The 13,699-nt window shown below is 39.7% G+C and overlaps 1 protein-coding gene across 1 annotated transcript in view; it reads left to right on the top strand.

Annotated features, from left to right (window-relative positions):
- Nucleotides 1-487: 487 nt before the first annotated feature.
- The window catches only part of LOC146501072 (tomoregulin-2-like), a 143,557-nt gene continuing 130,345 nt past the window's right edge, over nucleotides 488-13,699 (top strand). Inside the window, exon 1 of the mRNA XM_085134664.1 lies at nucleotides 488-1,489. Coding sequence (XP_084990790.1) covers nucleotides 1,300-1,489 — 190 coding nt within the window. The 5' untranslated portion in view covers nucleotides 488-1,299. The remainder of the gene's footprint in view (nucleotides 1,490-13,699) is intronic.

The raw sequence follows: 13,699 nt of genomic DNA, 5'->3' as shown, positions 1-13,699 counted from the left end.
CAGCAGAGGAAAAATGTAATGATCTTTAAGTAAGAATGAGGAGTTCATTTGTTTGCAAGCAACTGCAGCGTTCTCCAAATATCATGAAGCCAAACGTCTTCACAACTGTGACAGATCTTAACAGATACCCGCTTTGTTTGCTTTATGGGGCTTTTCCACGCGCGTGGCTTCCAATTTACTCGGTTCAAAGGGTGATCGTTCTCAGCCTGACGCTGGACTTAACCGCTCCAGCAGATGCTGTGCACTTTCTTTCATGACCAAAAGCACGTCAATTACCAGCTCCATTCCGCCCCGCCCTGCGTGACAGCAGTAGCTGCTATCCAAAAATATATGAATACTATTGAGGTCTCTGTGGATCGCCTGGAGGCAGAGACTCAGGAATAGCGTCAGTTTCGTTTCAAAGCGGAGCAATTATCCCAGGCCAGGCTGGACGAATCGATTCCTGCAGACACTAAATGCTCCTGGCCAATTATAAAGGCAGTGTGTCCTCCTTTATGCTGCCTATTCGTGGGGAAGCCATCAGCAAGCACCGGGACAAAGCCCGGACTACTTTGTTGTCTATCTTCATTCATTAAAAAAAAAATCTTTTATTTTCTTCCCTCTGTTATCGCGTGTTTTTATATTTTGCCTTTTCCACCAGTTACCCGTTCTAATTGTTACTGAGGGGCGCCCCCTTCCTCCTCGCATCATGCTCCACGTGATCACAGCCAGCTGCTGCTGAGAAAGCGAGAGAGAAAGAGGGGGAGAGAGAAACACCAACTCGCCGCGACTCTGAACGCACCGCACATACAAACTAAATCGGGAGGACCGCTGCTCGTTTCACCCGTGGATACTATTACACAAGTGCCGTCGTCTCCAAATCCTGCCCGTGGGATACTCTGGCTTCATCCTCTCTGCTGTGCAGTTTTATCACCTCCTTTTATATCACCCTCCTTTTCTCCCCCTTTGCCATCTTTCTCCCCTCTCCTCATCTTTGAGCATCTTCTCCTGCTCGCAAGTCTTCTCGCTTGCGTCGCTAACTTTTTTCCTCCATCCCACACAGCCTCCTCCATCGCCCACCAACCCCTCGGCAGTGCCCCCACTAGACCTCTTTTTCTCCTTCTCGCACTCTCGCTTGGATCGGGCGGAACCTATTTGGCCGGTCTACACGGGGCACTGCTACATGGGGCGCACGGTCTCGCACGGAAAATGTTCTGCTGTAGGTCTCTAGGCGCCCCGCTGAACCTGTTGGGATTGGAGTTGTCGGTGCGCGTCTGCGTCTCTTTCCCACCTCGCGTGTGCGGTCGGGGCCAGTGAGAGATGGGTCTGTCCGTGGCGGCTCAGGCACCTCTCGAGGAGCCCCGACGACCGCGCCGGTGGAGCGGGACAGCGGGGGGCTGGCTCAGGATCACACTCGTCTCGTTTCTCGCCACTTTACCTGTGGAGCAGCTGCGCGCCTTCCCTTCCTCCCTCAGCGACTGCCAGACGCCGACCGGCTGGAACTGCTCCGGTGAGAGTCATTTTATTCAATAGCAGCCTCGCTCCAGGTTATGTGCAGTAAATATCTAGACGCACATCGAAGTTAAACTCATGTGAGACTAGTGTTAGAAACCAGAGACTGAGCAGCACAACCAGATCAAAGTTTAGGAGTGCGCTTGCAACAGACGCCTCGCTGTAGTTTTGTAATTGTGTCCTGTCAGCATGCCCGGGGTCGGTGCTGGAGCCGTGGAGCACTCTGGCTGCAGATACCGACCGCAAAAGCCCGACGATGAGGGGATGCAGAGTTTTGGAGGGTGTTTGCTTGATGTGCATTTAGCCTCGCTGAGTTCGCCTCGGAGCTTGACAGCAAAGCATGCAGCGGCGAACATGTCACCGGGCAGGCGAGCGGGAGGGTCGATGATTTCGATCCGACACGAAGTGGAAGCAGCGACATTAAGGATAATTTTAACGAGAAATAGAGCGGGTGGGGAGGAGTTGGGGTCTGTGGGAAGCTTGTCCACGGAATAAGGCGGCGTGCGCCACAATAACACCAACACGGTTAGTTTGAGGTCGCAGAAATTCCGTTTGAGTTCAAACGGGCTTCTTTCGTGTGGTCTGCGAGTAACCCGAAGCAAAAACACATTCTAGTCAACTCTTGGGTGTTTTACCGCGCTCAGATTGAGCATTAACTTTAACCCAGCAAATTGATCGCAGCAGGAAATTACAGCCTAGTTTTATGGGCTTATTTGGCAGGCAAATTGTTTCATTAATTGACACCTTTAAATAATAATAAACAAAATGCTGTCGTTTCTTTAACAGACCACTGAGCTATAAACGTGTTTTCTCCCTTTTGTGCCCAAAACGATAAAAGAAGCGGAGCGGGCTGCAGAGCGCAGCGCCTCGCCTCCCTTTGTAAATCAGCCGACTGTGCCGCCATATATTTCCCCTGTCGCCTGTCTAAGTCTGAACCCTTAAAATAGCTCTAAGCCGGTTCCACACACTCATGGGCAGTAGCAGTATTGATATTATAGCTCATAACAGCCAGACATCAATATGAGAGTTATGACTGCTGTTTGCTGCTTGAAAAAAGGAGTATCAGTGTAGCCTGCTTGGATGACATCTCAATAAAAAGAAAGGGGAAGTCATAACTAATGCACATGTGACATGTATAGGAATGATATTAAGAAATGCTGCATGATAGATCTATATTTGATTCTACAAACTAGACTGCCAATCAGAAAGGGGGGGGGGGGGTGATGCTTAATTTGGATATGGATAAGTTTTAAAAATGAATTCGATTATGATAATGGGCTGATTAAGTCAGACTTAATTAAGTACACGTAAACAAGAAGCGATTGAACTCTATCGTATTACTGTAACCTGTCGAATGTTGCTGTCTTTATTCTAAGCATCTCTGGTATTCATAGGGTTGAGACCAAAACCGTGATGCAAACATCCGCAACATCAGACTGTGATTCTGTCTTCCTTTACCGTGATACCCATGTTGAAGTGCTAATGTTGAAGGATCACTGAGGTAATGAATGAACTGGAAATACATGAGGATAATTTTATGTCATTGATCCACTAATGACAAGCGATCAGGTGTGTGGTGCAAAGATTTTTTTCCTTGTTTTTGTTTTATTATTCATCCTGTAATAAAAAGCCCAGGTATGAAGTGAAACAGTGACCCAAGAATCTACAGTACATGCAGATGAAGTCATGAATGAGTTCATCTGAACAGTACTCTCCTCTGATCCAGGCTGATAATTGATCATATCTTTATTCAGATTACTGCATTGTAACCTACTGGAGGCTGGTTTTGTGCCGCCGCTGTTGATGGTGGTGATGATTTGCACGTAATCACTGATAATGGTACACATCCTGTCCCAATACACACTCGCCTGCCTCCCCACTTCCTGACACACTCTCATCTGCATTTCAGCGAAAGCTTTTATCCTGCACGCCTTGAGGAGGTTTAAGTGCATATGATAGAACAATGGACATGCACTCACATGCACCCAGCATCAGTTACAATTAATAGAGCACAACAAGTGACATGTAGTCCACCGCGAAAAGATAAGACCCTTTGAAAGATAATAAAAATAAGATAATGATATTAATAAACCCGCAGTAATGGCACAGGGCTTAATTATCCACTTCTTCCTAACAACACCACCAATGTGTGACAGTTTGCAGTGCAGGGAGAATGGCACTGACTGAAAAACAGTTTGGTGATGAGTCCAATGTCACTTCAGTGCTAAGAAACAGATAATTATGGGCAGTAGCATCAAGAAAACGAGTTGCCAGTTTCAACAGCGTCGCCTTTTAAAAAGCAATGAATTCGATTTTGTTTTATGGAATAAAAGGGAGTTAGAAAAAACTTGGTTTGACAAAGACTGCCATTCTGTTTGGCTTGCATCTGTTAATGGCTTGAGGAACTGCCAGCGAGGAGGCAGAACAGCTCAATCTCAATCCTAGAAGGGCACCAAGTGAATGTTTGAGTGCGAGTACAGACATAAAATTGTTCTTCAAATCCCTCGTGTCATCTTGTACTGGAGTATTTGTGAAAAGATTTGAATGTACGAGGTGGCTCTGTGAAGCTGCAGCAGAAAGAAATGTTTTCCACACTTGTTAAGGTCCTATATACTATATATTTCTTTAATTAATTATATTTGAGTTAGGCGCGTGGGAAGCTATAATCATTGCATACATTATGTGCCAAGATTTTTAAAAGGGATAACTGAACTGTGAAATGTTTTTTTAACACTTGCCACCATATTGACGGAGTAATGTTACAGAAAATGAAGAAGTTAACATGTTGACACATCACAATAGGTTAGGAGCAGTACGGTTATCAAGTTAACGAGTGCTGAATTCCATTTAGCTGCTTCAGTTTCTGATGCTGTGCATGTATTGCGCAGACTCCTTGTCACACTGTTATGACTTTCTAGGACACCTGAGTGTAACTGCATCGTTGTTAACGTAATTAAAAACACATGTTTTTTTTTCCTGCCACGACAAGTCATAATGACTGCTATAAAAAGGGCCCATTTGATCTGCGAGTCGGTCGATTTTCTATTGATTTGTGTTTATGCCTGTTGCTGCATCATTATTTGTCCAGTAAAAGGTTATCATTCTCAGGATGTAGAATTAGGGGATTCATTAAAAGCCATAAGAGAAAAGAGGGGATGCTTATTTTTCTTTATTGGTGTTTGTGTCACTTCATGATGACGTGTGAAGTAGTTGTGGCATTCAACAGGGTTCAGTGCTAGGGCCAATACTTTTTACCCTCGACATCCTTCATCTAGGCAATGTTATCAGAAAACAAGCAGTCATATGTAAAGAACACAGAGGTATTTCTAAATTTAAGTGAAACAAATCAGCTAAAATACCAGCACCTATTAAAGACATAAAGGCCCACATGGTATGTAATTTTCTGTCTGTGAAGTTAGACCTGGATTTTGCCCTACTTGCTATTGTAGACAGACTTAAAGATAAGAAAAGAGTAGCAACGACAAACAGACCATGATATGCCGATTAAAATTCAACATGTTATAGTATGACGTATTTGGTAATAACAAGTGAAAAAGAGTTAACAAGGTTTCAGATGTGAACTTGTTGTCTCACTTGGGGGCGTAGGATATGCGGAATATTCACTAGAGACTAAATGTCAGATATGTTAGGACTTGGACGTGGCTTTTGTTACTTTATAGTCATTTTTCCCTTGGAAAGGTCCTTTATCTAACAAATGAAACACACCCGTCTCCTGTTCAGTATCGTCAAAATCAGGAACATCTAGTTCCTAGATAATAGCTTGCTGGACACGGACCTTAAGTTGCACAATTTATTGCTGCCTGATCCTTTGATGATGTCGATCAGTGCAACAAGTTCATTGAGTTTTAAGATCCTAAAAGGCTCCCTATAGCCAAACTGAAGGCTCGCCTCACCTGTCATTTAATATTGCCTTAACACTACAGTAATGTGTTAACGTTACTACTGTCATGTTGGGACTCTTTGAAACAAATTTCTGTACAGATTTGTGCTGGGTAAAATTCTTTCCAGTGACAATTCACCTGCATGCACTCAAAAACTGCTGCTTTATCCAAGATGTCATACTCATCCAACGCAGTTAACTGCTGTTGGGACTGTTGGGTCGTCTCAGCCCAAAATACTTTGCATTTCGAAAGAAAATACTTGTACATAATTTAATTTCCTCATTTTTGATGAATACGGAGAATATTTTAACTGTAATTAGAATTTTGTGTAATTATCTCAATCAAACCTGCAATTTTTGGGCTTGTATTGCTTTAAACAAGCAAGTAACGTCTGTGTTATATACCGACTGCACATCAGCTGGCTGATAGACATCCTTAACAGATGTACTTGCAGACTTTTACACACGACCAGCTCAAAGCTTTCGGCTGTATTTGGTCATATTAAAACAAGTAGTAGAACAACGCATTCATAGGTTGCTGAAAGGAATTCAGTCCAATTCAGTTTTATCTTTATCACACATTTCTACTGTAACAATAAACTGTATGAATGACTGCTCACAATTTAATTATACCTTACATCTCCTGTGGGGACATTTCTGTGATAAAGACAATCTGTTCTTCAGTGAGTACTTTGCTATTGTTAACTTTAAAAGTCCACGTGATGCTTTGAGACTTATAGTGACAGGGATAAGTGTAGAATATGCAAAGCCTCCTGCAAATCCCATCAAGTGGAGGGAATTTAAGAGCATTCAGGGGATAACTGGCCATTTGCTTTCGAGATCTGTCAAGACAGAAGTCAGACATACTTGCATGCAGGTTTACAGCTCTGACAATAAACTGCAATGAGAGATGAATTATGAGATAAGCAATGCTGGCTTGGTTTAATCAAACCAATCTGAAGTTGATAATTGGTTCTATTAAAGTAGTGAAATGAAAGTTGGTCAACTAAGAATGCTTTGTTTTACTTTCTCATTTAAAAAAAAATCTTGAAAATGTGTTTAAAGTTTCAGGATGTTTTCACACCTGCATGGTTTAGACCATTTAAAGCAAAGTCTAGTGTAATTTCCCTCCTTGTTGCAGTTTGTCTGTGCAAACTGAACATAGATCACACTCAAAAACATCTGCATCAACATCCTTTGGAGGAGCTGGTCTCAGTCCAATTGCAAACAACTTCCAGAGCGGTTTGTTTATGACTAGAACGTGATCTTACCTCGAGCCAAGCTAGCTACCCGAAGTACACTGCAAGTTTGTGCTAAACATCTTCCCCTAGCTGTGGTATGTTTTGTATTCTGAGATGCGAAGAAGTACCATAGATGTGCAGAGTACACAAATTGTAACTGCTAGCTGTAAAATGAGCCGAGGTCTCAATAGTCCAGAACACAATACGTTCTTCCTGTATTTACGTTTGTTGCTCCTTCCACAGAAACATCTGGCCAGCAAGCAAACTGAATGCTGTAATGACAAATTTTGGATCACTTCAAGTTTTCTCTGTATAAAAAGAAACCAAACCACAAGAAAGAGCTACAAGTTTACAAACCCATCAGTTGCTTCAGACCAAACAAACTATGACTTGCTTTTGGTGTTCAGCATTCAATAATCTGATATAAAAAGACTAAACTGTAACTTCTCCCCTCACAAACATGTGAAAAAAAAAACCTGTTGCAAAGTTATAAAAAAAAAAGACCTCCAGTACGAGAAAGGTCAGGAGAAGATGTCTCACCACTGTGGTTGTTCAGCCTTCATTATTAATTTAGTCTGTTTAATTATTGATCAGCACAATGCTTAAAACCTGGGTGGAGAACTCTTTATTCTTCTTAGTGCATAGTTCTTAGTGCAGTGAAATTCCAGGTAGGTAGCAGGAGATGCATTTGGCTAACAAGTTCTCTCCTTTAGACAAGTAAGTGCTTCGCTTGGCATCTTAATCGTTAGCATATAAACATTACCTTCTCAATATTTGATGTTTGGCAGCTTGTTTTCGTTAATTATTCAGCTCACTGTAATCTCCTCCTGGAACGACAGGGCAGGAGCAGGAAGTATACGTTTTCCTGGACTCCGACACAGTGCAGCTCGGGCCGTGCGCGGAACTTGTATCAGTCGTGTCCCATTTACATTTGGTTGGGAATGAGGCACGAGAGCATGCAGCACACATAGCGACACATCCAAAGCAAACAATAACAGCTGGAATGATTTTATCATTGCATCTGTTTTCTGTTCTCTCCTTAAAGTTACCTTTGGTAAAGTTGGTGATGCTGGGTTTGGAGCAGGTCTATTTAAAGTTGTGGTTTTCACATTTTTATTGACTCAGTGCATGTTTAGGGAGCCAACAAATCATTGAAGGCTATACACAGCTACAGGAAATTGCTGCGCACAGGAAATGGCACACATCTGCACATTTCTGTTTATAATGTGTTATTTCAGAGTGGCAGTTTTATTAGTAATTGTAGTTTTTTTTTTTTTTTAAACAGTTTGTGAGGTGGTATTTATTTGCAGTAGTTATATGTTTCACTGTTAGGAAGGTTTAGTCTGCTGTGAGAAGCTGCAACATTAGCCCATTAGCAGCAATTTTAGAACCCTGGATTTAAAGTGTAAGGAAGAGAAGTGGTCCTAGCTTTTACAACCTGTGCTTTATGCAAAACATTCAATTTAAATTTTGGGGTAGGACCAGAATTACTCTGGCTCGCCTGCTGATTCATGAGCATTTGTTCTTGCTTGCTAACACATCTGATTTCTTTAGCTAAATGTCCTTAAGATTAGCTAACAGATAGCTAATTATCTGTTAATCAGTTGGTTACCAGATGTGACTAATACTAGACACTTTAATTTGGTCTTCATATCAGTTGGATGGTCTGCTACTGTGCCAAGTGTTAGCCATAACAGTTCTGCACATCAACCAAGCACAAATAAATTATAACAACTTTAACTGCAAATCCAGGCCCACATTTCTTTTGTTATATTCAGGCCTTATGTGCTATTTACCACATGAGCCAATTAAGGGTGACATCCAGACTACACATGTTGAGTGCATAATTTCTTAGCCATGGTGCACATGTAATTTCGGCACTGTTTGCTATTTAACACTTGAGGGTTATATCTTTTTGTTTTTTAGTTTGCCAGATCTATCTATCCATCCATCCATCCATCCAGGCATATATGTTGCGGGTATGAAAACAAAAAGAAAGGAAAAAAAGAAAAATGCTTGGGGGTCATATAAAATTATAAAATGGAATCATCATTTGTCCAGTACACAAGCTGGGCCTTTGTTGCTTACAATACTCAAATAAATGAAGCATAGTCTGCCTCACAGCTGAGCAGACAGTAATGTGGAGTCAAGTAGCACTTTTGCAGTAAGCTTTTAAAATTTCCAAAAATACATTGCTGGAAAGGTAATTAACAGGTCCCCACTTTTCAGTATAACTCGAACATGTAAAGAATCCACTGGTATTTTTTCTTTACTCCCTAAATGTGTTCGGTTCAAAAACGTAACTTCGTCAATGTCAAAACTAGTTTCAGAATTCATATTTTTTTGATCAAACTTGTCCTCTTGAGCTTGGCCAAACCAGGTATGTGAGGTACACTAACCCAAAATACATTTTTCCCCACTTTAGATTGAGCAGCTGTAAAATAGTGAATATATTATTCTGAGGATTCAGTTTTATCCATTTGATCTGATCTTATTCAGAACATCTGGATAAGCCATCAAATTACTTTACTTTACCCCCGTTCATGTGTGCCGCAAAGCAGCAGGAAGCCAGCCAACTCAACAGGAATCCTGGTTACGATTGGTTTAATGTGCTTATGGAGGGAGGACATTTACGAAAGATGTGTAGCTTTCATTTGAAAGAAAATTAGGTGATATCTTGTATTCAGTCATTCTTGATACATATACATTTTTTACAAAGTGTTTATGAGGTAAAGTATGTCACAGAAATGTTTCTGAAGTCTGTATGAACTTTATCAAACCAGTCTCACATTAGTAAAATAGAAATTCAACCTAAATGTTCTGTAAGCTACTGACTTTGAATCACATATTAGGCAATTACAATTATAATAATCCCACAGCATGTTACAATTTGTTTAGCTAATATCCACTGACTGAACATGTAGGTACTTGTACGGGATACTGACAACATTTTTAGTTGATAACAGTAATGCTTATCACTGTAATCCTGTTTCAGGTTCCTTAAAATTGATACATTTCAAACTTCCAACACCTCTATTTTTTTTTTTAATGTTTGCCAAACATGTGGGGTTGAATTTTTGAATTCAAAGCCGCTGCCACATAAGAGAATCTGAAACCAGATTACACCAAAAGGCAAAATGGTTTTATGATTAAAAAACAAAGGTGATGAATACTAACCTGTTGATTCTGTGTCATTTATCATTGTGTAAACAAAGACATTTTTCAAGTACCACCGCAGTAAATACCACTTGTAGGCAATCATTCTCAAATGACTGAGATTGGTGCCGTTTTTCCCTGCAGTCTAAACCCTTTTGGCCCCAGTGTCTCTGAAGATGTAAGAGAAGCAAGTATAAAACATAACATAATTTATGTCACATGATGATTGTTTTTCAGACATTTACAGCTATTACAAAAGCTGATATGCCACTCGCATCCTTGTAAACAGTTCACAGGAACAATCGTCTTTGATTCCAGTAGACGAAGCATCTTCATCTGCAAGTCTTGATTGCACTGTTGTTCATAAGATGATAAGAATGTCTCCAGCAGTAATGAATCCCTGTGAGTTATTGTTTACAAGTGATAGATGTATTCCTCTTGCTTCCTGGCTCCTGGGGATGTCCAAGCTTCGCATCTGTTTCTCGGTAAAGAAGACAGTTTAATGACTTGTGGAGGAGTCACTTTTTTTTTTTCATTTAAAATCGAGTTTCTGCTTTTTCCGCACCTTTGTTTTCCATAAGCCTGTTGCCCAGAGAACCTTGAAAAAAAAAGCTAAAATATCAAACTATGAAATTTGTAGCTTGGACTGATTTCACACACACAGATTTACGCTCACACACAAGAACATTTCCAATCTTTCAAAGACTTTGCTAGCTGGCTTGAAAATTATCTGATATTTTCCAATCATTTGTATGCACGTAGCCAGTTGTATGATTGTCATCCTAACAATGCTTCTCTCCAGTGAGTATCATCAACATGCCAGTTGCCTGGGTGCCAACTTTTTTAAATTTTTTAAATTGTTTTTGCGTGTGGTTTTCCAGACTGTCTTGTATGGCCCTTTTCAGGCTGAGGGCTTTGTTCCATCCGTGCACTCCAAGCTTGGAGACCTCTCAGGCCACTGTTCTTGGCTCAGTGATTGTATGTTTTCACAGAGAGCTTACACTTATGGTCATTCAGGACCTTGGCAAATAGCAGGTTCGTTTTAGCATGGACTTCTATTCCATGGGGTATTATTGCCTGATAGGTTGTTCTATGCCAAGAAGGGCTTTTCGAAGTGGAGAGGGTCACTGGTTATGACACGTTACAGGAGATACTGTGTCCAAGTGTCCATTATAATAAGATATCTATGAATAGAAAATAGCTTTGTAAGATATCTTGCCTGTAACATCCACAGACAGCCAGGCATTATGATGTGTATGAATATCACACGTGTCATTTCACATGGTAACTTTTTGCCGTTTTGTGAGATGAACGAGGCTGGCTCCTTACCTTTAATGCAATGTCGTGATAGCACGTTGGCAGTTTTGTGGTTGATAATGTTTTTTTTGTTTGTTTTTTTGCATACATTTAGTTTACAATGTTGCATTTAATGGAATCTAGTCAAATGACATTTACTTGATTTGGATACATTCACTAATACCAAGCATCTTTTCTCTAATGATTAGATATTTGAATGCATTTCTCTTTGATATTACTCAAAATTATTGCTTTAATTTTTTTAAGTCCACAGAAATAAAAAAAAAAAGAGTTTATTTTACTAATGTGTAGATTTCATCGTTTAAATTGTGTATTTCTTAATGTAGAGTTTGCTTGATTAACTTTTTGGGGGCTGATCGTAAAAGCCAGGCTAAATGAAAGTCAGAACACTCACTGGGGTAGTGGATAGTGTAATGTGCTCCCTGTAGGATGGTGTGGTAATAAAGAATATCTCTGTGAGAAAAGTTAAACACCCAATTAGGACGGTTTTTTTCATGCTCTAATTGTTTGATTAAATAAGGTTGATTAAAATAACCTAAAGTTTAATTTTATTGCTCTTAAGAGACATTTGATCCCAAAGAAATGTGCATTTTCCCTGGGGGCTTTCATAATGGTCGCAGATAAAAGAATATGTATGTGTTTTAATTGTTGTTTAAACCTAAATACTCAGCATCTTCATCGTATACTTGCTTCATCTGTGTCTCGTGTTTAAAAGAAAAAAATAGATAAAACGTCACCCGCCTATTTGCTTTTCCCTTAAGGCTGCAAAGTATAAACTGAGACATAAAAGAACAAAACCCACACTGTTCATCTTTGAACGTCAAATATGAATCCCTTTGATGTTCATATTTAGCTCCGAATTCCGATTTTGCCATGCCTTGTGGACCTTCTAACTGTGTTTTTCTTTTTAATGGTTAATTAAATATTTTAAAAATGCTTGCTAAACGACACTGAACTGCATCTTTTCTCCAGGTTTTAGTCGTGTATATAACGTGCTGTACCTAAATACTGTCATTCCACTAATCTATACTGTGTATGCAGTTCGTGGGAACTTTAGTTGAACTGATTTCCTTCCTTCTGAAAAGGTTTAGATTTATTTTCTTATTGTTAACTATCATGGGAATTCAAAACCACTAACTTCATGCTTTGGATGAAAATAGTCTGCTGCTTAAAATTCATCCTAAAATTTGACAATATCATATGAATTATTTATATTAGTCTGCTTTTTGTTATTTTGTTTTTCTGCCTTCTGTGCGCACCTACAGCTGATAAATGGACTGATAAATGGCGAAATGACATGATACGACTGCCTCCGTGTTTGCATTTGATGTTAAAAAAGTGTTGTGTTCTCATCAGAAAAACAATTATTTTGGCATAAGTCATAAAATCTGCAATCACAGTCTTTTTGTCCTGTTTGGGTGGAGTGGAAACAAGCTGTTCATGCAACCTTTTAAATGGAAACCGTGAAATAATGCGAAAAATGAACAGAGGTCTATTGTTCATTCATCTGGTGTGATGTTTGTGTTCATGACTCTAGATTTAGCATGCACTCTATATTAACTCTGCTTTTGGTCTCTAACAACTGCTCTGTTGATGTTCAGTACTCACCAGGAAAGGTACAGCAGATTATTAAAGCTTAACCTGACTGTTGTGGCTGAAAACAGCGTTAGGACCTCACTCTTTGCAGAGGGAGGATTAATATTCATTTAGTAATTAATGGCTCACAGGGATATTTTGCTAGAAAACACATAATTTCTTGAGAAAAAACATGTATACACCAGTAATATAGTAGACTGGACTTTAAGGGTTAAATGCAAATGTTTAGAGCAGGGGTTGGCAACTTGCGGCTCTTTAGTCCTTACACTGCGGCTCCGCGGGGTTTGGGAAAATAAATTACAAGTATTTAGCTGAAGTGTATTTTTTTTTGTATTAGTTCTTTTTAAACTTGTATTTCTAAATTGAAAGATTATTGTGATATTGAAATATAAAAATAAAATTCTATTTTATTCTTTTTTGTCGCTCAAAATAAGCGTCACACTCGCGGAAGCCGGTATACTCACCGAAACGCCGTGCATTTACCGAGACATTCAACCCCAGGTAGGTCAATTATGGACCTTCGGATCCACATTATGTCAGCAGCTATTCTCCACCGTGAACTATGTTAAAAACAAACACCGCTCCCGCCTCACAGATGACAGCTTACAGTCCTGCGTAAAGATGAAAGTGACTTCACTGTGTAATAAATAAATAAATAAATATTTGTGCAGAATTTTGCAAATATTTATTTTTCATTTTTTTAGTAGCATAGTGCTTTTTTCCAATTTAAAATTCAGGTCAAGGCTCTGCTATGCTCCAAAAGCCCAAAGGCGATATAAAGGTGGCGGCTCACAACAGTTTTTGTTTGCTACATGGATAATTTTAGCTTTGTCTTTCCCTTTTGTTATATTTCTTTAAGAGTTCAAAATGTGTTCATTACATAAATAAAATGTAATTTTCTCTGTAGCACTTCATGGATTTCATAAGCAACACACTTTAGTTGTTCACACACAGCATAAAGGTAGAAAAAAACAATATATACAGTGTTATCTTCATT

The sequence above is a fragment of the Neolamprologus multifasciatus genome, chromosome 16 (genome assembly GCF_963576455.1).
Source record: "Neolamprologus multifasciatus chromosome 16, fNeoMul1.2, whole genome shotgun sequence".
Classification (NCBI taxonomy): Eukaryota; Metazoa; Chordata; class Actinopteri; order Cichliformes; family Cichlidae; genus Neolamprologus; species Neolamprologus multifasciatus.
The sequence above is the reverse complement of the archived record's forward strand: the minus strand, read 5'-3'. Positions and strand labels throughout refer to the sequence as shown.